General features: G+C 33.6%; 1 protein-coding gene across 1 annotated transcript; it reads left to right on the forward strand.

Moving 5' to 3' along the window:
• Positions 1-543: 543 nt before the first annotated feature.
• On the forward strand, positions 544-12,240 carry LOC129889160 (guanine nucleotide-binding protein alpha-1 subunit). The gene is made up of 14 exons (XM_055964355.1): positions 544-672; positions 2,165-2,322; positions 2,443-2,515; positions 2,941-2,978; positions 4,061-4,150; positions 4,326-4,403; positions 4,553-4,660; positions 8,714-8,815; positions 9,778-9,833; positions 10,435-10,569; positions 10,789-10,882; positions 11,069-11,128; positions 11,209-11,288; positions 11,802-12,240. Exons 2-14 carry the CDS (start codon positions 2,236-2,238, stop codon positions 11,977-11,979), a joined length of 1,179 nt encoding a protein of 392 aa, XP_055820330.1. The 5' UTR covers positions 544-672; positions 2,165-2,235; the 3' UTR covers positions 11,980-12,240.
• The last annotated feature ends 13,966 nt before the right edge of the window (positions 12,241-26,206 follow it).

Consider the following 26,206-nt stretch of genomic DNA (forward strand, 5'->3'; position numbering starts at 1 on the left):
GAAACCCTGGTAACTAAAACATTGTATGCAACATTAGTGATTGAATAAGGAAAAGAAGCACTAATGTTGGCACGTTGCAAAAAGAAAAGGAAAAGATACAGAGCCCGTTTGAATTGACTTAAAAAAAATAACTTTTATATATGAAGTGATTTTAGAATTTTGAAATGCTGAAAGTTATTTTTATAAATAAGCAGTTGAGTGTTTGGATAAAAGTGCTTATGATGTGAATTTTAGGGTTAAAAGAATAAAAAAAGGTAGTTTGAGAATTTAGTTAAAATATAAGGGATATAAAAGTAATTTTCATGGTCAAAGAAAATGACTTTAAGCACTTTGGAAAAAAAAAGTTAGGAATCCTAACTTTTCATTTTTGACTGACTTTAAGAACTTTATGGCTTAAAGTCAGCATTAGACAAATACATTCAAAAGCTAAAAAGGTGCTTTAAGTTGATTTTGACCAACTTAAACCCAATTCAAACGGGCTCATAATAAAAAGTTAAAAATGGGTATTTGTTTTTTGGTTAGTCAAAAAGTTTGAACCTTGACTCACCATCGTTATGTGACACTATTTTCTGTGTCTCTCTACTTTTGTCTCTCTAAATAAACATTTGTTTCTTTCAACTTTCTCCCTTTATCTCTCTCATCAGATCACTGCTTCATCTCCCAGATCCTCCGGTCAGTACTCACTACAATCTTTAACTTAATACACATCTTTATCTCTATATAAATGTAAACTTGCTGTTTTTTTCCTCCTTTTTATGGGGTTAATTTCCAAATGTTTTAGGGCTTGTAGTGCTTCAGAATCTAAAATGATAAATAGATGACTGGATTAAATGTTAAAGAAGAGGAAAATAGAAAATTGGTAGTTGTATTTAAGCTTTTACACATACATCTTTATGTGTAAATGTTAAGTTGCTGCTTTTTTAAATGCTTCCAAAGGTTTCAGAATCAAGAATGCTAGTGAGTAAGGTGTTGAATTGACTAATCTATAAAAGAAGAGGAAAATAGGAAATCTGTAGTTTTATTTGTGTTTCAACTTTTCACTTATTTATTTCTATTTGTTATTACAATAATATTATTGGAGTGGTGGGTAAATTGTGAAGAGGCCGTGTCATCTTGTAGTCACATCTTTCTTATTTTGGAACTGATTTATCGTAATGTATGGTATAATTTTGTAATGTATGGTATACGAGTATGGGAATGAATTATGTTTGAATAAAGTGGAAGGGGGTATAGTTGACAGAATAAAGTGGAAGGGGGTATAGTTGACAGTCGAAATGCACACAGACCAGTTCAACAACAACAACATACACAAAATATCCCACCAAGTGGGGTCTAGGGAGGGTGAGTTGTGTGTAGGCCTTACCCCTACTTTTGCCGGTATATATTCCCACAAGTGGGGTGTGGAGAGGGTGAGCTGTGCGTAGACCTTACCCCTATGTTTGCCGGTAGAGAAGTTGTTTCCAATAGACCCTCGGCTCAAGAAAATCATTTTTAGAAAAGGTTTGAAAGAAAATAGAGGTTTTGTGTAGCTGACCCAAATTAATTTACCATTGAGGCTTAGTTGATTAATGATGAGTTGTCATTTGATAATAAATCGAACTAGGTTGGTTTGGGGGCAATAGGGAGTGATACTAACTGGCACCTATTACCTCTATGCTCTCTTGTTCACTAGAAATTTTTCTACACAATTGAAGGTAGGAAGAGACACCACTGCTCAAAGCAATTGCTTTCCTTATGGATTTGAAACAGAATCATGTAGTGTACGATCCATTATCTTAAAATTTTGTTCTTTCATAGTTATTCTTGATGGCTTTCCATGAACATCTCGCCAACAATTTGACCATCAATCCTATAGCAGGTTCAACTGCCTTTTGTTTCTTCCCTTCGTGAGGTTTCTTGCAACTGAAGTTCTGAACTTAATTCCGAATTGATCGTGTGACATTTTCATTCATATGTTTGTACATAATTGCCTGAGTTAATTCTGGGGGTTGGAGAAGGGTATCTTGAACTTTTATTAGATTGAGATGCAAACATGGGACAAGGGAGACGTACTTCAATTATTATGTAGATTCAACTGAACCGCAGTTGCAGTAAAGTCTTTTGTGCATAAGTACCTTATTCGCTTATTTTTATTATGTTAATTGTTTGTTTCTTTAAAAAATAGGTATACATGGACATCATAAAGGAGTTGCAACAACAGATTTGAGATCCCTAGTTTGACTATCACGCAAGCTTATGCTGTCAGTGGTTTTCGAAAACATGGGCTTGTTGTGCAGCAGAAACAAACACTACAGTCAAGCCGATGACGAGGAAAATTCTCAGGTATGAGTTATACGAAGATTTGGAGTTTTGGTATCGTCCATAATGCTGTCTATAAGCTAGGAAAGCGAAAAATATTTCTAACATAACCCCCAGTGTCCTGACTAGATCATGCATCTTCAGACTGCAGAGATAGAAAGACGGATTGAACAAGAAACAAAGGCAGACAAGCATATTCAGAAACTTCTTCTACTTGGTAAATTAAAAAAAACAGTCTTCAATAATCCTATGATCTAGTTATTTCTTACTCTGTCTGTGCTTTTCCTTTTATGGTAACCATACCCATGTAGTGATTGATGATGCCTACAAGCTATAGGCATATTCTATATCTACCTTTAGACTTGTTATATTTGAGGAGGCAATTGGTTTTGAACTTTGCTTTTCCTCGAAGCTTCTGCTTCGTAAGATGTTGGTGGAGGAATAATAGTGAAAAAAAATTCTTCGGAATATTTTTGTAGCATAGAGGATCTTCCACCTCTGATTGTCTTATTTGTGGAATTCTTTGTTCTTCCATATCTTATAGTATTCTTTTGTCGTATTTTAAACTTACTGCTGTGTGTTTGCTGGTTTATGTCCTGTTTGACTGTGCTTGCTGAATGGTGATTTTTCTGTTGTTTTAAGGTGCCGGAGATTCGGGGAAGTCTACTATCTTTAAGCAGGCAAGAGATCTTATAAAATATCTATTAAGATTTCATTATTCCCTAAATGTTTATGTTAGTGTGTTGATGTGTGTACCATCTCATCTAAAAGGTTAAGTTGTCACACATCTTTATTACTTAATTATGTCTGCAACGTGTCGCCACATGTGCGGGGATGGATCTTGTCAACGTCCATGAATAATTAATTTTAGATTGAACCGCCGAGCTTGATTCTTTTTTATGAGCCAATCTCGTGAACTTTCTTTTGATAATGGGTAGTGGTGAGACTCAAATCCAGTAGCAGAGGCATGGTTTTCACCAAGGGGGTTTCGAATATGAAGAAGTAAACATGCAAAAATTACAAGAAAATAACGCATCGATTGGCGAAGGGCAAGATTTACCTTAACCCACTAAATTTTAATACGTCTTGTCATACCCCATTTAACATTTCTTCTTGCTTTTGCCTTTGCTCTGTCAAGCCCTTCTTTAAAAAATTGTGCTTTTTTCCCCTTTCATTCTGTAGTATTCTACTTTAGTTTAAACTCTTTTTTCCCAGATTAGTGCCCCTTCAATCATGTATTATCTTTGAAAATCGTAAAGGTTCTGTAAAAATGTGTAAGGATTGAATTACTAATATTATAATACATATTTAGTACTCAACAATCAATTATTTTTTTTTCGAAAAGTACTCAACAACATCAATATTTTAAATGATGCAAGTATAGCTGAAAATTGTTGGGAACGCAAAAGCTAAAATAGAGGAAAATACTGCAGTGAGCGAGAATTTAAATAGCGACCTTGGGAAAAATTTGAACCCCCTTGACCACAGAGCTAAACTTCTTGGCTGTGTCGAAGGGATTCATTATGGAATATATACGCATAAAATTTAAATTTTACCTGTATATACGGCAAAGGGGGTTCCACCCCCTAGCTCTGTCCCTGCTCAGACCCAAGACTTTTGCCTACTATGATAACATGTTAAACGTATCATCTCATCTAAAAGTTTAAGTTGTTAGAGAGAGGCAATTTTATTTACTAAATTATGTGTTCTACAAAATGTGTTTCTTTTAACTCCAGTGTCCTCTATTATTTTTGCCATGCAGATAAAACTCTTGTTCCAAACTGGCTTTGATGAAGCAGAGCTAATGAACTACATCCCAGTCATTCATGCCAATGTTTACCAGACAATAAAAGTACGGAATACTTGAAAGGGTGTGTTGGTTATTTCCCTTTATACAAAATAGGTGCTGCTTGTTAGAGAGACATGCATATATAGAAATATCATACACATGATTGATAATGAGTGTCAATTACCACGTGTCATGGATACTGACATTCTTACACGGTGGATGCTTGGTGCCATAACAGATATTACATGATGGGTCAAAGGAATTAGCTCAAAATGAATTAGAGGCCTCAAAGTATCTTCTATCAGCTGAAAATAAGGTTTGTGTTATTCATTTTTATGCAATTACCAGATATTTGGGCTGTCATCTTGAAGTCATTTAGCCAAGGGAAACCCATGAAAGTGAAGGAATGAGATTGCTTGTCTTGCTTAGCTGCACATACATAAAATCGTATTTCTTTGGCTCCAGGAGATCGGCGAGAAGCTTTCAGAAATTGGAGGCAGGTTGGATTATCCTCACCTGACTAAGGATCTGGTGCAGGATATTGAAGCTCTTTGGAAAGATCCTGCTATTCAAGTAATTTTGCTTTGGCTTAAGCACTTTGATTATTTATTTCAGTTTCAAGTACTTTCTTAGGGCTCGTTGATTTGTATAAACTTCACAAAAAAAATATTTTTTTTACTTATTAAATAAATGATAATTGAAATGATCAATTCGTTGAAGTCAATCAATCAGCTATGCCTCAATCCATAACTAGTATTTTAACAACCCCAAAGTAGTTGGGGTTTCTCGACATGTTCCAGTATATATTCTGCTCTCTTGGGAGCATTTCACGTCTCCTTTTAATGCCATTTGTTGGTTTGTCTTTAAGGCAAAATTAGGAGTTCTTATTCCTAATTGATCTAATGCAAAGAGCCAGAAACTACTAAACCGTATTCCTAACTAGTTGAATTGTCTATATGGATCAATTTCCATTTTGTTATTGTCACGACCCAAGCCTAGGGCCTAGACGTGACATGGCGAATGAGGAACCCGAAAGTACCTCAAACAAGCCTCTTAGCATTCTTTTAGCCTTTCATAGGTAATGATGATAAATAAACAAGCGGAAATCATAATAAATCTTCAACTTACATATGTCCAACAATACCTCTAACTATTAGATTTAACGGGGCTAAGACAAGTCCCTAGCTCACCCTCAATCATAATAGAAGAAATTCCATAGTAAAATATCTTAACATATCATAAACTAGAAAGATAAAGGAGTATTGTTCCCGGAACATGGGAACTCACCAAAAGTAGTCTTCAATGGAATATCAACTAGCCACGTGGAGGAGAATGAGGAGGAGCACTGATCCCTACATGGTGATATCATGTAGGCAAAAGAGTATGCATTAGTACTTTGAATGTACTAAGTATGTAAGGATGCATGAACATTGAGGAAACATTAAAACATTTATGTAATATGGAACATAATTTAATGTATGCATAATAAATCATATATATATCCTTTAAAACATTCATTTTGTGGGAAATTAACCATAACCGACATTTAAGACCATGCGAGCTATTACATGGAATCCAACATAACCCCCTACGTTGGTCGGGGAGACTACTTGCCGGGTAGAACTCCGTCAACTTCATTCGTTTCTTTAACTTTAACTTTAAAGGTTATTTATGGATCCATTAGCCTAAGCCTACAAGGGCTCCTATGTTGTCACATAGTTAATGAGACAAGGGGTTGCTACTAGGATTCCCTTACCGAATCCCACCTCAATGCCTCATTCGGTGCTAAGTCAATCCCACGGAATAGTTTAATACTTCAAAATATTCATAGCATATAACTTGAGAATTCAAACATCATATTCGGTAGAATAGCTCATTAAAACATTTGATAATTCAAATATGCAAGAATTTTCCTTATTGCATAAAGAATCCATGATTCATATCATTTCATCATTCTTTCATTTCATAAGACTCCCTTTTTGATCATAGATATTACTTTCATAAATATTTATTTGGAGTCAAAGCTTTCAAGTCAAACTTTATTAAAAACATAGTAAAACTAGGTGGGTTCAAATCACTTCAACTTGCAAATATGTATGTAAATAAATATACATAAATACTTTGAAATCCATTAATTAAAAATCATGCTTTAAACAACCCACCATGAATTTCAAGAACCTTTAAATAGATAAATAAAAGAATTACTTGTAAACCATCAATTCATACATATGAAATTATGTTGCATCAAAATAGAGCAATAATCATTAGTTTAACCATGATTCATATTATTAAGTAAAATTAAGAATTACCATAAGAAAATATTACTTGAAATCAAGAGACTTAATTGAAAGAGTTTTTGGACTACATGGGTGGAAGAACCCATGGATAAATACCCACATAACTTAGAGTAGAACATAAAGAAAATAAATATAATTTATCATATAATCAAAATAATTTAGGCATGAGAGTGGAAGGAATACTCTCATTGAAACCTTACATACCTGGAAACCGAAGCTTTAGTTGGTACCGGAAGACTTAATGACCACTCTTGAGTCCTAGCTTTTCTCCTTGCCGGAACGTTTTGTGTACTACCCGGAATATATGAATTACCGGAATAGTATTTCTTCACTACTAAGAACTAAAACTATATTTGAGAATGTGTAAAGAAGTGTATAGAGAGAAGATTTGCTTGAGAAAGCTTGATGAATAAAATGAGGAAATAAGGTGGGTATTTATAGGTGGGAAAGAGGACCTAACAATAAATAAAATAATTATAAATAAAAATCTGAAAATTTAGTGGAATATATTGATGTCATGGATGATGTTAAATGGAGGACAATTTATGTCATGAGTGATGTCAAATGTATCTAGATCTTTCTATGGTAGGTGAAATGAGTTATCTTTGACAGAATACTCGTTTTGGGAGCTACGTTTGAATAAGATAAATTCCTTATTAGGATTTGGTGTCTTCATAAGAATTGTAGATATGGAAGTCTAGTTTCATATCTTTCAAGAATCAACCAATTTGGATAAACCTACAGTGAGATATGATTTTTCTTCTATAAACACTCATTTCCGTCACAGCATCCTACCTTACAAAGATTAATTTATTTGACCTACTTAACCTTCGAATCTTAAAATATGGTCTTCATAAAGGTTGTAGGTAATGATCTTGTGGTTACTCAGAAATTTGAATCACTCAATTTGGATATTCCTATGAAAAGTTATGACCAAAATACAGAGGCTGTATCATGTTTAGGCAAAAATTGAAACATCGTATACAACGTTTTTAGGGGATGTTACAGTTATAGTCTTAACTAAGTTCATGTTTATACCTAGATATCATAGATCTTTTTAGGAAACTTCTCTCTGTGTGATTACCTTGTTCCATTTTAGCACCTTCATTCACTAAAGTGTCGTACCTTCAGATTTGTGCATTTGGATGGACATGGCTTGATAATCTGAATGTTCTCTCATTTTATTGTGTATCTATGTTGCTTGCACCTTTTCTCCATAAGCTTTAGTGGACGCGTTACCTGGTACCTAGGCTAGTGGGAGATTACAGATACCTATAATTGAGGTGTGTGCGAGCTGGCCGGTTATCACCGTCAAAAAAATATGTACATTACTTGCACCTTTTGTCGGAGGTGCTTATTCTAATTTTGTCTAGATTTATATGACTGCAAATTTATCTTAACTTTCGCATTTCTAAGACACTCATCTTGGGAATATTTTTGGGCTGTAAAGGCCCATCATTCACTCCCACGCTACCCGTCTTTGCCTTTCACTTTATTCGATATCTTCCCATCGCATAACGGTCTCATAATGCTCCACATCAGTCATCTCTTCTAACTCTATATGCTACATCTTTGTCTATCCTGGCATTCATTCTCCTAGATGACAGAGCTTACATATCTGAACTATTCATATTTAGCACCACAATCCATCACCTTACCTCATTTTTCTTGTGTGGGCTAAACTGGCAATGCATATAGACTGTCTTACTTTAACTTGTCCCAAAGCCCTTATTCTTTAGATTTCTTTTCCATAGTTCTAATTCTTTAATTTCATTGAAGCAAATCACTTTAGTATTTGATTATTCATACAATAGCTGATCAGAGATTCTGATTAATAAAACAGATGATTGAATCAGGTAAAAGACCCAAAATATATGAACCCTTAAGGTGTGTTTGGAATGATGGAAAATGTTTTCTAGGAAAATATGTGGGTTTCTTACTTGTTTTCTTGTGTTTAGCACGGAAGCAAAAATTATTATCCTAAAAGCATTTATATATATTCTAAACAAATACTACGGGAGGTGGGCTAGGGGTATGGGGGTAGGGGCTATGGGAGTGGGGGTGTGAAGATGAGGTGTGTTGGGGTAGGAGACACAATTAATGTGGAATGTCACGTGTGGAACTTGTTTTTCCTACTTCCACTAGGGAAGTCATTTTCCTCATTTTTAAGGAACTTGTTTTCCTATAGAAAATGGTTTCAAAAACTTTGACCAACCGAAAATCGGAAAATTGAAAAACATGTTTTCCTCAGCGACAAAGACACCCTTAATCTTTTATTGAGTAAAGATGAACTTTTCTTTACTCTGATCGAGTTCTTTCTTTCTTGAAGGAAACTCTGTTACGTGGCAATGAGCTTCAGGTTCCAGATTGTGCCCATTATTTCATGGAAAACGTGGGGAGATTTTCTGATATACATTATGTTCCAACAAAGGTAAGAAATATCAATGAGGTATTTCCCGTTTAGGAGTTGTGCTTTCATTGCAATAATAAAATCTATTCTATTTTTCATATTGAATTTGCAAAGAAATCATAACCATCTGTTCCTCAACTCTATCATAAAACTATCCTCTACATGATGTTGAATTCACAATTGTAGATATCAGTTTTGCTCAGATGCATTATTAGAACTATTTTATGTTTGGGTTTTGGTCTTAGGGGTGTCAATGTAAACTCGAAAGAATGGTAGTCTTGACATGTATTACTTTTACAGGCTGTGCCAAACCAATTGTCTTATCTCATTTTAACCTACCCGTTTGACAACCCTGGTGTTGGTAAAATATTTCAAAATTCAAACTGCTGCTTGCTATAGTTAAATACGCTGTCTAGCACCCAAGATACTTGTGCTTGCTTACCGTATATGCCTGTTTCTAATTTTCTATTACATTAGTTGTGTTCTTTCTATAGTAAGTGTAAGTGTAAGTGTAAGAAGTGCAACTGTTGCCGGTGTATTGCTGGTAAAGGAAAGAGTGGTTCATCTATCAAGTTCTTATAGTTGCTGTTCAATTGCTATAATTTCTTTCTTCATGCAGAGCACCTTGGATTGCATTTGGTGAATTGTATAAATTTCCTTATCTAAAGATGGCATGCTTTTATTTTATCCATTTATTATACCCTTATACACTCTTTTAAGTGCTGGTTAGATACTTTTCCTAGCCAAGCACAACAAAGTTCTTTGCTGATGATGGCTTTGATACTTTGGCCAAGGAATTTTGTCTGTTCCATTTGTGTTGAATTGTCTAGACTACCTCATTCAAAAATTTTAAGATGTTAGAGAGAAAAACTTTGTTTATTTAATGATGTCTTTAACACAGTTACCATATATGCATTACAGTTGGTTTTATTTACTTTAGTGGAGATCTTAACCAAGTAGTCCTTTTTCTTGTTATCTTGTAGGAGGATGTTCTTTTTGCCCGGATTCGAACGACGGGTGTCGTTGAAATACAATTCAGGTGAATTTTCACGCATCCTTAAATTGTCCTCTTTTCCATTTACTAAAACCTCACTTTTAGTGGTTTTTTACATTTTAATCTCTTAAAGAAGTGTTGGTTTAATCTAGAGTCTTAAAATTACTACCTTTTACTGGATCTGCTTGCAATGTGAAAGAACTGTCTGAACCATTCCTTAGTTTTCTTTGTCCTGTCGGAACAAGTCATTCGTTGTTAGAAATCGTTCCTGCTATCTATTTTGTAGGCAGGCCCAATCTGCCTTGAATAGTAGGCTTATTTATGCATCTTTCTTCTTGTAGCATTCAAAGAACTTGTTAATATGCTTTTCTCTGTGTAAAGTCATAGTCACGCTGTTTAAATTTTATTAAACTAGCTGGTGTGCAGTTACTTGTGTTTTGTTTATCCCTCATCTGTTGCCTAAGTGCCTACTTGTCCCTGTCAAAGTAGGTACATTTATATGTCCTTGCATTTCTTGATTATGATCCAGTTCTTATGGTCCTCCAACAATGCAATTGTTTATGACCTTGTATTTGTTTTCTTACAAGATACATTGTACTCTTTCTACTTACGATGGATAGCTTAATAACTACCAAAATATCTGCAGTCCAGTTGGAGAGAACAAAAAAATTGGAGATGTATATAGGCTTTTTGATGTTGGAGGTCAGAGAAATGAGAGAAGAAAGTGGATTCATCTATTTGAAGGTGTAACAGCAGTTATATTTTGTGCCGCTATTAGTGAGTAAGATTTCTGTTCCAAGCTTTCTGAAAATTTTAACATCATTTACTTTAAGTCAACCCAAATGTGGACTTGATCATAAGTAGCAGTACGTGGATCATGTAGCTTTCCAGAATGAGGAAGGAAATAAATCATTAATTAAACTAGGTCAAATTGATTTTAAATTTGTGAGTAGGAAATGATGTGACTGCGTACTTATCATTGTTCTATTATTCACTTCAGGTATGATCAAACTCTATTTGAGGATGAGAGGAAGAACCGAATGATGGAGACCAAGGAACTCTTTGAGTGGGTGTTAAAGCAACCATGTTTTGAGGTCAGTCGTCTGTGTCTGCTAGAAGACCATGCTTGGTTGGGGATCTTGAATTATATAATATCCACTTGTATCAGCTTGTACTCATGGCCCTTTTTTGTTATATACATTTGCATCACTTCTTTTGGGTTAAAAAAAAGCTTATAAATCCAGACCAGTTAGGAAGTTGACATTTTATTCTTTGTGCAGAAAACTTCCTTCATGCTGTTTCTCAACAAATTTGATATATTTGAACAGAAAGTTCTGAAAGTAAGTACATTTTATCTAGTAGTGGTGTCTCTGTGTGGAACTGTTCTTTCTCATCTAAGAAAAATATCTCGTGGTTTTAGGTGCCCCTCAACGCTTGTGAGTGGTTTAAAGATTACCAGTCAGTTTCAACAGGAAAACAAGAGATTGAGCATGCTTATGAGTAAGCTTTTTTCGTGTGCAGTACTTTTTTTATATGGGAACATTCTCACAGATGCATTTGTTGGGCTCTTCAAGAAATACTTCTTTTAGTTGTTTGCACCCAAGTGCATTTATAACCTCAATATATATATATAAACACATACGCATAGCTCACACGTTCATTTGCTCAAAGAATTTTCCTGCTTTGCTTTTCATCACATAACTAGGGAGAAAATAAATCTCTAGAGTAGCTTGTATGTACAATTAATTCACATAACTTCTCTGTAGGACTTCTAGCAGTATATAGCTATTACGATTGGCTTGCACTTTAGATGGGATAGCATAGTTGTTAATTTATCTGTTTGTTTTATATTTTACTATATTTGGTATATTTTCTGCTTTTGGGGTTTATCATTATGAACCAATATTTTGGATCTTGAAGACGTGGCCAGAGCTCATAGTCTTTCCGTTAACATTCTTGTTTTATTAACGTGCTAAATGGTCCATTCTGTATTTTGATGATCTACTCTTTTAGGTTTGTAAAGAAAAAATTTGAGGAGTCATATTTCCAATGCACTGCACCAGATTGTGTGGACCGGGTGTTTAAGATCTATAGAACCACAGCCCTTGATCAGAAGCTTGTAAAGAAGACGTTCAAACTGGTAGATGAGACTCTGAGAAGGAGAAACCTCTTCGAAGCAGGTTTATTATGAAATTCTTTAAATTTTCAAAAACAGAAATGTTCATACCTTGAAAGATGCATACAAGTTTTGAACAGCGAGGTTGAAACACAGAAAAAAAAAGGCTATGGCGGGTATCATAGCTCACTCCACAATTTAAGTTTTGTCCATGTTAGGTCTCTAAGCACATATTTCTTTCTATATCCCAGTAATTTTATGTTCAACTTACAAAGCAGATGGTTCAAAACAAAAATTGATATTCAAGTATATTCTATTGATGTTCATTTTGTTGAATGTTGTAGCATTCTCACAGTGAAGTTGTACATGCATTGTTTGTCAACCTTTTGCTAACTCATGCTTTATTTAGTTTATCGCTTAGCCCTTACCCAGCTTAAGCTATTATTGTGTTGTTATTGTTCAAGATTTCATCTAATTCCCAGTGATATTTCCACTTCATTTTTGTTTACAGCCCTACATTCCACTTTGGATCGTACTGCTTATGGTGAATTTTTCCTTCAACTTTAAAGGACTTCGAATGGTGTGGTCTTACCTTTTACTTAACTTTTGTTAAGCCTAATATAGGGAAATAGAAGTAGGGTTGTCCATAATCCACACGAACTGCACTTGTATGCAGGGGTAGCAAATGGGTGGAATGAGTTAAAATGGATTTGGTCAAATATGGTTTAGATAAACTGGTTTTAATCCATTTTAATTTCATAAAGCCAAAAAAAATTAAACCAAAGCTAAATTGTTAATACCTCAATTCCTACCACCCCATCCTTATATTATTATTATTTTTAAAATAATTTTTCATAAAAAAAAATTAAACTTTTTTTTTACTCCACCTCCCACCCATACAAGTTGTATGTCCTCTAGGCTAGAAAAATACAGACACATTTTGGTATTATTTGGCTGTGAAATTAATGTGAAGGGTAAACTTTCTGATTTTGGTTTGTTTTAAAAATAAAGAAAACTTTTACAGAATCAAGTCACCTAAAAGATAAAGATTGATGGAGTGACATTGACAATGAAAACTTGAACTTCAAGTTATTTAGAGCCTATTTGCCAAGCATATTTTTTAGGGCAGAAGCACTTTTTTTCTTAGATTTGAGGTGTTTGGCCAACAAGAGAGTGCTTTGAGGAGTAGTAGAAGCAGTTTTTGGGCGGTTGAGAAGTTAAAGTTTTTCTTTGAAAAAAAACAGAAACAGAAAATTATCCTTTTTAAGATAAATTATCCCCATCGAAAATACATATTTACCATGTATATTCCTTATTAATTGATTAATTTTTAATTATAAAACATGTTTGATTATTAATATAGCAACTTATTATCTTTTGATTCTTTAATCATGCGTTTCATAACATTTATTTTTCTTGATGTTTTTTAGTATATTTATATCATCATATTAATATTATATCAATATTTGATATTTTTCTTGATTTATCTATGTATTATATTGATTTAAAAATTTCATAAATTCCATATGTACTTTTAGTTTTAATTAAATTCAAGTATAAACTTTTAATTGAATTCTTTTATAATAGATATTTAAAATAATTTCTCTCTATAATATAAATTTAACACCTTGTTTGGATGGTTGTTATCCGTTGCATGTATTGTATTGTTAGTTTAATTACAATATTTTTTTCGATTGTTACTTCAATTTTATTATATCGTATTGTTTAAATTCATCATTAGGTAACAATGAAAAATTTCATTTTGTGTAACGATCAATTTGGTGTGATTGTGTCATTACCTTAATATTTTTTCCATTTTTTCCTTTTTATCATTTAATAATCTTATTTTATCATTTATCCTATCTTTTCTCATAGTGGCTCTACCTCGTAGAGCTACTTTCCTTAAAGGCTTATTATTTCAAATTGTTAATGTCTGACATTATGTAACGATGGAGAACGACACTTATATTCAAACATCATATTCATTAAAATAATACAATACAATAAAATACAACAAAATACAATACAAAAAGATACATTATGAAACAATACGTAACAACCATCCAAACAAAGTGTAATAGTAAATGGGCATTGTTATTTGTCCTTTCGTAATTTTGACACTCAAAAACGCTTTTTTAAAAAATTAGTCAAACACAATTTGCTTATTAAAACATTTTTCAAATAAATTAGCCAAACACAAATTGATTATAGCAAAAGTACTTTTTTGAAAAACACTTTCAAAAAAGTTTTTTCAAAATAAATAGCTTTTAGCCACTTGCCCAAACACGTTCTTAAGGGTCATTTTGTAGCTGGATAAGAATCAAGTTATTCATGTATTAATCTTCGTATAACTTATACGATATTTGGTAGGTAGATAGGAAATATGTTGTTTATGTATAAAATTAATACGACATTTGGTTAACAATTAAAATTTTTGCATAAATAATATATGTATAAGTTATGAGGGAATTTATATATTATTTTATGTAGGATAAAAGGTAAAATAACTAATATTTATATAATTAATTCATGCATAAAATAATACATATATTCACTCATAATTAATCCATACATTACTTATATTTGTATAATTCTAATCAGTTATCAAACGATAGAATGTGTAGGAGTAGTTGTAGGTAATCCAAAAGAGAGCTAAATGTAACTGTTCATACAACTTGTTATGTGATTATCTCATTCCCATAGTGCCTAGTCCCAAGTCCCAAATCCCAAATATATATATAGTGCTTTTTCGGTTTGTTTTTTTGGTTGGGACATTGCAGTAGCATATGACAGGGCGAAGTTTCGGCTCAAATTGTTTGCTACAAATCCAAGTGTAATCAATCTTGTTGATTTTACCAAATTGAAGAGTGGATAAAAATCAATATGATCCCACATTTTTGTTCTCTGTTTATGGTAACAATTGCTCAAATCTGTTTAAAACTATGGGCAATTTTTGGGGACATATGACAAATGTGCCAAGAATTTTCCTACAAAAAGAAAGAATAATCCTTCAATTACTTCTACAGGCTGAATGTTTACCTGGTGTTTTCGGGTCTAGCTTTAGGGTCTGTTTGACCAAACTGTCAAAAATAGTTTATTTCGAAAAAAATATTTTTTAAATAACTTTTCAAAACGGTATTACCTCTAGAGGAAATAGTTTGTATTCGGCTAATTCATTTGAAAAATATTTTTTTATAGATAATCAAATTGTGATTGATTAATCTTTTTAAAATAAAATACTTTTGAATGTCAAATTACGAATCAATACATATTTACTATTAAGATTATTTTTTAGAGAGAAGTTATTTTAAATAACTATTATGAAATATTTTAATTAAGTTTGTATATTTATTTAATAAAAAATAAAAAAAATACATATTAAATTCTCAATCAATATAATAAATAGAAAATTAAATAAAATATTACACACTCGTATAATATTAACATGATGATTTAAATATAAGAACAAGGGTGATATTCAAAACTGTAACAATTATAGGGGTATCAAATTATTAAGCCACACTATGAAGGTTTGGGAGAGAGTGGTGGAGATGAGAATGAGGAGCGAGGTGTCCATTTTCGAGAATATATTTGGATTCATGCCAGGACGATAGACTGCTGAAGTCATCCACCTTGTGGGAGATTGATGGAGAAGTATCAAGATAGGAATAAGAACCTACAAATGGTGTTCATTGATCTTGAAAAAGCCTATGAAAAAGTCCCGAGGTGTAAGACCCCGAAAGTCGGAAAGTTGAAAATCAAAGAAAATCTTAAAAAATTTCGACTAAATTCAGTTCTATGAGTCACTCACGACTCGTAGCTATTCCTATGACTAGTAGGGACAAGTCGTAAAGTGCACCCTGATAGTTGCTCATGACCAAACTCAAGGGGAGGTCTTACGACTTAAAATTACGACTCGTAGCACATTCGACGAGTCATAACATGGACTCGTAAACGAACTTCTGAGAGTCTTAAACTTGCAGGTTTTTAGGCCTGCAAGACGAGTCAAGTTGATGACTCATGGTCCAGATGACAAGTCATAATCACGACTTGTAAGTGAAGGTTCAGAGACTCCAAGTCTACAAGGTTCAAGGGTTGCAGGACGAGTCCGAACGACGACTCATCATTGTGAAGACGAGTCGTAGAAATAACTCGTATGCAAACTTCAGAGACTTGAATTCAGGACCTTTTCTCAAACCTGGCGACTCGTCATTTCTTCTACAACTCGTAAAAAGGGATTCATAGGGTCAAAATCCAGTTTTTAATGAAGGGTATTTGTGTCATTTTCCAAGTTCAGTTCAATGAACCTAGACACAATTATGGCTAAGTTCAAGCCTATATCTACCCAATTCTTTGAAATTTCCCTCATTCTAAATCATTCTTCTAAAATTCTAAGGCAAGGAACTTAATTCTCTCAAGGTTTCTCTCCAATCTCCGAGCTAGGGTTTCAGATTTCACCAAGGTTTCTTCTTTAATTCTAAGTGAATCCAATCAAGGTATGGGGATTGATCCATGGGTTCCTCTCACCCATGGAATCCCAAGTTTTTCTCTAAGTATCCTTCAATTTTAATGATTTATGAACCCTAATTTTGATGAATTGTATTAGGCTGGTTCAATTTCTTTTTAGATGATTATCAATGATCCTTAGAAGCATGTTTTCATATAAATTGCATGATTTTAAGTTGAATTATGAATGCTCATGCATAAGGTTATTTCCAAGATATGATTATGAAAGTTAAAGATAATTTTCATGAGTTGATTATGAGTTTAATGATTTTCAAGGAAAGTTCTATGATTTAAAGTTTAGATTATAATTTTAATGATGAAGTTATGATGATGATCAAGCTTTGATCAAAGATAGTTATTATGGCGTGATAAGTACAATTCTCACCGAAGTTTTGGATTTCTATGAATTACTAAATATAATGAGCTATTCCTAATATGTTTTGTAAAAATGGATTGATAGGTAATTACTATCTTTCCTTATAATGTTTATGATCATGTTTTAATGAATTCCGTTGGGATATTGACTAAGCACCGAAAGGACTTCTAAGTGGGGTTCAGTCCGATAACGCAGTTAGTTACCCAAGGGACTCCTAGTAGCAACCTAAAGTCCCAAACTATGTTGCCCTCGTAGGTTACATTCATGGCCTAGCTAGTGGATCCACATATAGCACAGTTGAGTTGAGTACCATGACAGAGTATACCCTGGAAAGGTAGCCTCTACCTTCTCGATGAGGCTTATATTGGATTCCATGTTATAGCTCGCATGGTCTTAAGATTTCGGTTAAAGGTCTTATCCCACACAAGTTGAATGTTAAGCTATGAGTTTTACTATGAAGTTTTATGATATGCATTGACCAAGAGTTTTCATGTGTTTTAAATATTTTAAAGACTTATTCATATTCATTATGTTGGTCATGCATCTTATGTCATATTGGTCACATCCCTTTACTTGTTCATGCATATCTCACATACTTAGTACCTTCTATGTACTAATGCATATTTTCCCTACATAATTTCATAATGTAGGGGCGGACGCCGATCATTCGATTCGTAGCTAGATAAATTTAGATATCAAGGAGTTGGTGAATCCTCACTCTATCGAGGACATGACTTTGTTTCCACAATTTTTCATTGAATTTCTTCTATTGTTTCGGGTGAGCTAGGAGCTTGTCCTAAGCCCCCATCAAAGACTAGACTAGAGGCATGTTTAGACGCTATGTCATGTAGTTCGGTTGGATATCTTTTAAGTTGTCTATTTCTAAGACCCATTTCCCTTGAGTTGTTGCTTCTGCTTACTTTACTATGTTTCTTTACCTTATGTATGCGATGTATTCTAAGATGTCTTGGTTGGGATCCCTTGTAACTCGATCGCCGTGTCGCAGCTTGGCCCTAGTTCGGGTCGTGACACGAGGAATGTCCTTTGGAGGTGTTTAGAGGCTAAAGGTGTCCTCATGTTTTATATTAGGATGATAAATGACATGTACGATGGAGCCAAGACTTGGGTTAGGATGGTGGAAAGAGACTCGGAGCACTTTCCAATTGAGTTGGGGCTACATCAAGATTCGGTTCTTAGCCTTTTCTTATTTTCCTTGGTGATGAATGAGTTGGCGCGGTTTATTCATGAAGAAGTTCCTTGGTGTATATTATTTGCATACGATATAATACTGATTGATGAGACACGAGACAGAGTTAATACTAGGTTAGAGCTTTGGAGACAAACTCTATAATTCAAAGGATTCAAGTTGAGCAGGACCAAAACATAGTATTTGAAGTGCAAATTCAGTAGTGAATCACATGAAGTTGATGGAGGAGTAGGGCTTGAAACAAACAATATTCCCAAAAGAGAAAGTTTTAAGTATCTTGAATCCGTAATTCAGAGTAATAGGGACATCAACGATGATGCCATACATCACATTGAGGCGGCATGAATGAAATGGAGGCTTGCCTTTAGAGTTTGTGCGATAATTAATAAGGTACCACCTAGACTTAAAGGTAAGTTTTACAGAGTGGTGGTTAGATCGTCCTTGTTGTACGGGGTGGAGTGTTGGCCAGTCAAGTACTTACATATTCAAAAGATGCATATTGCGGAGATGTGAATATTGAGATGAATGTGTGGACATACGAGAAATAATAAGATTAGGAATGAGGTTATGCGGGAAAATGTGGGAGTGACCTTTATGGTGTACAAGATGAGCAAAGCAAGATTAATATGGTTTGGACATATGTAGAGGAGGTGTACTGACGCCCCGATGAGGAGGTGCGAAAGGATGGTTGTTGGGGATTTGTAGAGGGGTAGGGGCAGGCCGAAAAATATTGAGAAGAGATGATTAGACATGATATGGTGCAGCTTCATACTGAGCACATGACTCTAGATAAGAAGGAGCGAATGTCGCAGATTAGGGTAGAGAGATAGGGGTCGAGGGTGTCTTGACTTGCGAAGGTTTAGGCTTGTTAGTGTCTATCGTAGTACTAGTCGTACTCTTGTAGTTCTTGTCATACGTTGTTATTGTGTATGATTATCATTATTTTACTGCTGTTTGCGTCTTTTCATGTAGACTTTGCACTAATTTTTTTATTAATGACTATGCTTTCGTTATTGTTTTCCTTTCATTTTACTTGGGTTTGATGCACTTGAGCTTAGGGTCTTTTGGAAATAAGCTCTCTATCTCCACGAGGCAATGATAAGATTTGCATACACTATACCTCCCCAGATCCTATATAGTGGGATTTCACTAGATTTGTTATTGTTGTTGATGATTTAAATATACTACAAAACATCAAATAATATAAATTATAAATCACTTCACAAATTGTCATCTGTAGGACCTTTAATTTGAAGTTAACTTATACAAAACGCAAAAATAAGATGAAGAAAATTGCATTGTAAAGAAGAGGTTCCAATGAATATCTCATTTTTTTTTGTCTCTCCAAATTTAAATTAGGTAAAATTTCATTAAAATATAATATTTAAAAATGTATTTTCTTTGTTATATGAAATAAAAAAAAATTAATATTTTTATATCATTTTAAAATATTTAAAATTTAACGTAAAAATATTGTGTTGATCCAAACTTGTTTCTACGTATGATGCAAACTATACATAAATCATATTCGTAATTATATTATTCTTAATTAACAAAAAGATAAATAAAAGACAAACAAAGAAATTCTTATCGGACATGCATGCATACTATTTTTATATGAAAAGAAAATAATTATTTTATAATTAAAAAATAATGAATTAATGAGCTATATATTTTATAAATATGTATATATGGTAATAATACTTTTGTTTTTTTTTAAAAAAAAAAGAGTCAAAATTATCCTCGAACAATTTAAAATAAACTATATATATCCTCCATATATTTTTGATCTCAAAACTATCATTTCCGTCTAACTATTAGATCACCTATACCATCCCTCCCTTTAAACGAAATGCCACCACTCACTTAGATGGCATCCTAGGTGTATAAAATGCCTTGTCCACCTAAGCACCCAAATGTGGACAGACCACCCAGCATTGAAGCCCTGACTTCTACCCCCATTCCTTCAAAAAACATTCTTCTCCACTAATACATTTTCTTCTATCTGTCAATTTGGTTCTATTAATTCAAATAACAGGAATAGCTATATATTAATGAGTGTGATGTGCAAGTACACATCTGTGAACCTCCATATTTTACATCAGATTTACAATTTAATTATTCACAAATCCTCCTTAAAGGAAGGTCAATCACAAAGATGTTACTCGGACAGATCTCTAAAAAAAAAACAAGTTTTAACTTTTTTAAAAATGAAAGTAATAAAATTAGTAGGGAAGCACAAAAAGAAGGAAACTTGTATGTGAAAAAATAATGAAAACTAGAATATCATCATCAATCATACATGAGAATCGAGACATTACACGACTTTCCCTAATCATATCGATCAGAGAGGTTGATGTGGTGGTTGTCGGTTGAGAAGATGCTGAATTTTGGGGTTTTGAAGGTTCCGATGAAACCTTGAAGGTACCCATATAGTGAAAGATCCTTTTTTTAAAGGAATTGAAAGAGAAGAAGATCCCTTAAGCTAATGAATTGACAATAAATGGGTGGAATTGAGGAAAAAGATTGAATCTGATCGGTGAAAATTGGTGGAATTGAAAAAATGGATCAACCCTTTGGGTTAATGGAGGGGGTGAAAATGGGTGGAATTGGAGAAAAAAAGGAAGTGGATGGAGAAGAAGAGGTCAGGGTGGGTGGTCTGTCCACATTTGGGTGCTTAGTTGGACAGTCATGTGCATTTTTTTTACACATTGGATAGCACATAGGTGAGTAATGTCATTCCGTTAGAAGGGAGGGAATATGTGATCCAATAGTTAGATTGGAGGGATAGTTAGATTGGAGGGATAGTTTTGAGACCAAAAAATAAATGAAGGATATATGTGATCTATTTCAAATAATTTACGGATAGTTTTGATTCTTTTTCATAAAATAAAATAAAATTCTGCCTCTACATTTTTCAAGAAGCAAAACTTTTAGTTTTTTTTGCAACAATAGAAAAACTGTTAAAGAACAAATGGGACAAGTGGTTGTCCACTTGTATTATTTTTATGTTAAGTGGGGCCCATTGCCCACTATTTTTTTCATCTTTTTGGCTATAAATAAGGCCATCATTTGCAATGTAAGAGTATGAAAAGATATATACACAATTTTCTCTCTTCTATTCTTTTCTTTTTTTTTTACTTTCTCCTTCTTATTTTGCCAAATTAATTTATTTTATAACACGTTATCAGTACAAGCATCCATCGCTTTGAGCTATATTTTTAAGAAGATAACAAAAGGGGTAAGAATTTTATTTTCTTAAAATGTCTAATATTTCTAAACTTGAATTTGTTGCTCTTGACATATCTGAAAAACGTTACTCATCATGAACACTAGATGTCGAAATACATCTAGAATCGATGGGTCTGGCAGACACCATCAAAGATGATAATACGATATCTAGTCAAGACCGTGTCAAAGTCATGATATTTTTTTGCCACCATTTTGACGAGTGATTAAAATTACAGTACCTTACATTAAAGAATCACCTTAAATTGTGGAATAATCTAAAAGAAAGATATGACCACCTGAAGTTGGTCATCCTTCCACAGGCACGTCATGATTGGCTAAATCTGAGATTAATAGATTTTAAAAATATAACTTCATATAATTCTGCCTTGTTTAGAATTATAGCTCAGTTAAATTTATGCGGAGAAGAAATCACTAAGGAAGATAAACTTGAAAAAATATACTCCACATTTTCACCCGCAAATATCCTCCTGCAACATCATTATCGTGAAAAGAGGTTTAAAAAATATTTTAAATTACTCTCTCACCTTCTTATTGTTGAACGCCACAATGAACTGTTAATAAAAAATCATGATAGACGGCCTGTTGGTTCTTTGCATTTTCTGGAGTGAATCAGACAAACTATAGCCAACAAAAAAGAGGTCATGGCCCCAGTCATTGTTGTGGTCGTGATCAAAGAAGAAATTATAATCATGATGCTCGACTGGCATCGAGAAATGATCAGTAGTATAAAAAGAAGAGTGAAAAGCCAGAAGTTTTACCAAAGAAAAATTCAGAAAGCATATGTCATAGATGTAGAGGTATGGGGTACTGGTCATGGACTTGTCAGTCATCAAAACGTCTAGTTCAGCTATATCAGACATCCTTGAAGAGGGCAGAAAATAATCTAGAGATAAACTTTATCTCTGAAGATAATATTAAGCCTATGCATCTGGATGTAGCTGATTTCTTCAATTTCCCTGAAGAAAATATGAATATAGATAACCCTGATAATATTTAAATAACTTTTTTTATATGTATTAAATAATATGTTTATATTTTTCGAATTCATATAAATAAATAAAAATTGTGTAATAAGTCATATTTTAATTATAATATTTACTTTATTTTTTTGAAGAAAAATATGGATATGCCTCAAATTTTGTTTGGATCAATGATAGATCACAAAGATATTTTTATAATTGATAATGGAACAACTCATGTCATTTTTAAAGACGAGAAATATTTTTCCAACTTGCTTAGAAGAAAAGAAAATGTTACTACAATTTCTGGTGATTCAAAAATGATTGAAGGCTCTAGAAGAGCTATTATATTTCTGCCTAAGGGGACAAAGATTGTTATAGATGATTCACTATTCTCTTCTAAATCCCCAAGAAACTTGTTAAGTTTTAAAGATATCCACATAAATGGATATCATGTTGAGACACTAAATGAAATGAATACTGAATATCTTAGTATAATCAAGAGTGTTTCAGGCCAGAAATATATTTTGAAAAAATTATCAACTTTGTCGTCTGTCCTATATTATGCAAAAATTAGTGCAATTGAAGCACATATGATCGTAAACCAGAAGTTTACTGATCTAAATATATTTGTGCTATGGCATGATCGAATAGGTCATCTTGGATCAATAATGATGAGACGAACTCTTGAAAATTCAACTGGACATCCGTTAAAGAACCAGAAGATTCTTATGAATGATGAATTTTCATGCGTTGCTTGTTATCAAGGCAAATTAATTGCCAGACCATCGACCTTGAAGGTTGGCATCGAATCTTCTGGCTTTTTAGTGCGTATACATGGAGACATATGTGGACCTATTCATCCACCTAGTGGATTGTTTAAATATTTTATGGTCTTAATACATGCATCATCTAGATGGTCTCATGTGTTCCTCTTATCATCTCGTAACCTGGCGTTTGCGAAGATGTTTGCACAAATAATAAGATTAAGGGCGCAATTCTCAGATTATCCAATTAAGACTATTCGCCTTGATAATGCTGGAGAATTTACATTCCAAGCTTTTGATGATTATTGCTTATCAATTGGGATAAAAATTAAACATCTTGTTTCTCATGTTTATACTCAAAATGGCATTGCAGAGTCATTTATTAAGCGCCTACAATTGATAGCCAGACCTTTACTAATGAAAACAAAATTGCCAATTACTGTTTGGGGTCATGTTATCTTACATACAACAACACTTGTACATCTCAAACCAACACATTATAATAAATACTCTTCGTCACAACTAGTATTTGGCCATGAGCCAAATATAGCCCTTCTAGAATTTTTGATTGTTCAGTATACGTGTCTGTAGCATCACCACAACGTACAAGGATGGGCCCTCAACGAAGGTTGGGCATATATGTTGGGTTTGACTCACCCTCCATAATTCGCTACCTTGAGCCATTGACAGGAGACTTATTTACTGCTCGATTTGCAGATTGTCGGTTTGATGAAACAATGTTTTCGCCATTAGGGGGTGAGAAAAGGACCCCGCAAGAGAAATTGCGTAAAAGGTTTAATCACTATCTCATTTTGATCCAAGTACCCGCACATGTGAGCAGAGGTCCAGAAGATCATCCACTTATAGAACATAGCAAATCAAATGCCAGATGCATTTACTTATTTGAAATGGATAACTAAGTCACATATCTTTGTAGCGAATGTGCCTATCCGGATTGATGTCCCAAAAAGACCATCTACTAGTATCATAGCTTCTGAATCTCAAACACGCCTGAAGAGTGGTAGACCATTGGGTTCAAAGGATAAAAATCTTAGAAAGAGAAGCATAAGGAATAACAAAAATGATACTACAAAAGAACCTCCCGAAGAAGGTCAAGATTTGAGTAATTCTGATATTTCTGAAGAAATCAGTGAATATGAGACTCAAGTGAATGAAGAACTTTCAATAAGTTCTAATGGTGATGAGATAAATTTAGATCGATCAAAAAGTACGGTGGATAATGTGTTTGCATATAATGTTGCAATTAACCTCATACAAGATAGTGAAAGTTTTGAGCCTAATTCTATCGAAGAATATCGACGTAGATATAATTGGCCAGAATGGCAAAAGGCAATTCAATCAGAATTAGACTCACTTGCTAAACGTGAGGTTTTTGGACCTGTAGTCCAAACCCTTGAAGGTGTAAAACCAGTTGGCTATAAATGGATTTTTGTGCGAAAACGAAATGAGAGAAATGAAATTGTAAGATACAAGGCATACCTTGTTGCACAAGGATTCTCTCAAAGACCCGGGGTCAACTATGAAGAAACATAGTCACCTGTTATGGATGAAATAACTTTTCGATATCTCATCAGTTAAGTTGTACATAAAAATCTTGAAATACATCTAATGGATATAGTTACAGCTTACCTTTATGGTTCATTTGATAATAAAATTTACATGAAATCCCAGAAGAATTAAAATTGTTTGAAGCATGTACTAAGTCTCGGGAGATGTACTCAATGAAACTGCAAAGATCATTTATGATCTAAAATAATCAGGGCATATGTGATATAATCGCCTTAGTGAGTACTTGATAAATGAAGGTTATATAAATGATGTCATTTGTCCATGTATTTTTATTAAGAAAACGAAATCACAATTTGTTATACTCGCAGTTTATATTGATGACATAAATCTCATTGGAACTCCTAAATAGGTCCAAAAGGCGATTGAATATCTAAAGAAAGAATTTGAGATTAAAGACCTTGGAAAGACAAAACTTTGTCTAGGTCTGCAAATTGAAAATTTAGTAGACGGGGTCTTTGTTCACCAATCTACCTACACTGAGAAAATCTTAAAATGATTTTACATGGACAAAGCACATCCATTAAGTACTCCAATGGTTGTTCGATCACTTGAAGTTGAAAAAGATCCACTTCGACCTCTAGAAGAGGATGAAGAACTTCTTGGTGCTGAAGTACCATATCTCAGTGCTATTGGTGCACTTATATACCTTGCTAACGCAACCAGGCCTGATATAATATTTTCTGTTAATTTGCTGGCAAGATATAGTTCATCCCCAACGCGAAGGCATTGGAACGGTATCAAACATATTTTGCGATACCTAAAGGGTACCATTGATATGGATTTATTTTATACTAACAAATATTATGCAGACCTTATTGGTTATGCAGATGCGGGTTATTTATTAGACCCACATAAAGCTCGATCTCAGACAGACTATCTATTTACACACGGAGGAACTGCTATATTATGGCAATCTACAAAGCAGTCTATTGTTGCTACTTCTTCAAATCATGCTGAAATAATAGCAATTCATGAAGCAAGTAGAGAATGTGTGTGGTTGAGATCGATGATACAGTTCATTAAAGAAAGATGCGGCCTGAAAAATGATGCCAAAGTACCCACAATTATATTCGAAGACAATGCCGCGTGCATAGTTCAATTGAAAGGTGGCTTCATAAAAAGAGATAGAATGAAATATATTTCACCAAAATTATTCTTCACACATGATCTCCAGAAGAATGGTGATATTGATGTACAACAAGTTCGTTCTAGTGATAATCTTGCATATTTATTCACAAAGGCATTACCAACATCAACTTTTGAGAAGCTAAGATATAAGGTTGGAATGCGTCGTATCCAAAATATCATATGAAGTTTTCATCAGGGGGAGTAAAATATGCATTGCACTCTTTTTCCCTTAACCAAGATTTTGTCCCACTGGGTTTTTCTGATAAGGTTTTTAATGAGACAGCACTCAAGGCGTATTACCGGATGTGTGTGCTCTTTTTCTTAATAAGGTTTTAACGAGACACAACATTTATGGGTGTTCAGGATAACTATGTATATTGTTTGTAGTAAAAAATTTTTTTACACGTGGACATCCAAGGGGGAGTGTTAAAAAATAAATGGTTGTCCACTTGTATTATTTTTATTTTAAGTGGGGCCCACTGCTCACTATTTTTCTTCATCTTTTTGGCTATAAATA

The sequence above is a fragment of the Solanum dulcamara genome, chromosome 5 (genome assembly GCF_947179165.1).
Source record: "Solanum dulcamara chromosome 5, daSolDulc1.2, whole genome shotgun sequence".
Lineage (NCBI taxonomy): Eukaryota > Viridiplantae > Streptophyta > Magnoliopsida > Solanales > Solanaceae > Solanum > Solanum dulcamara.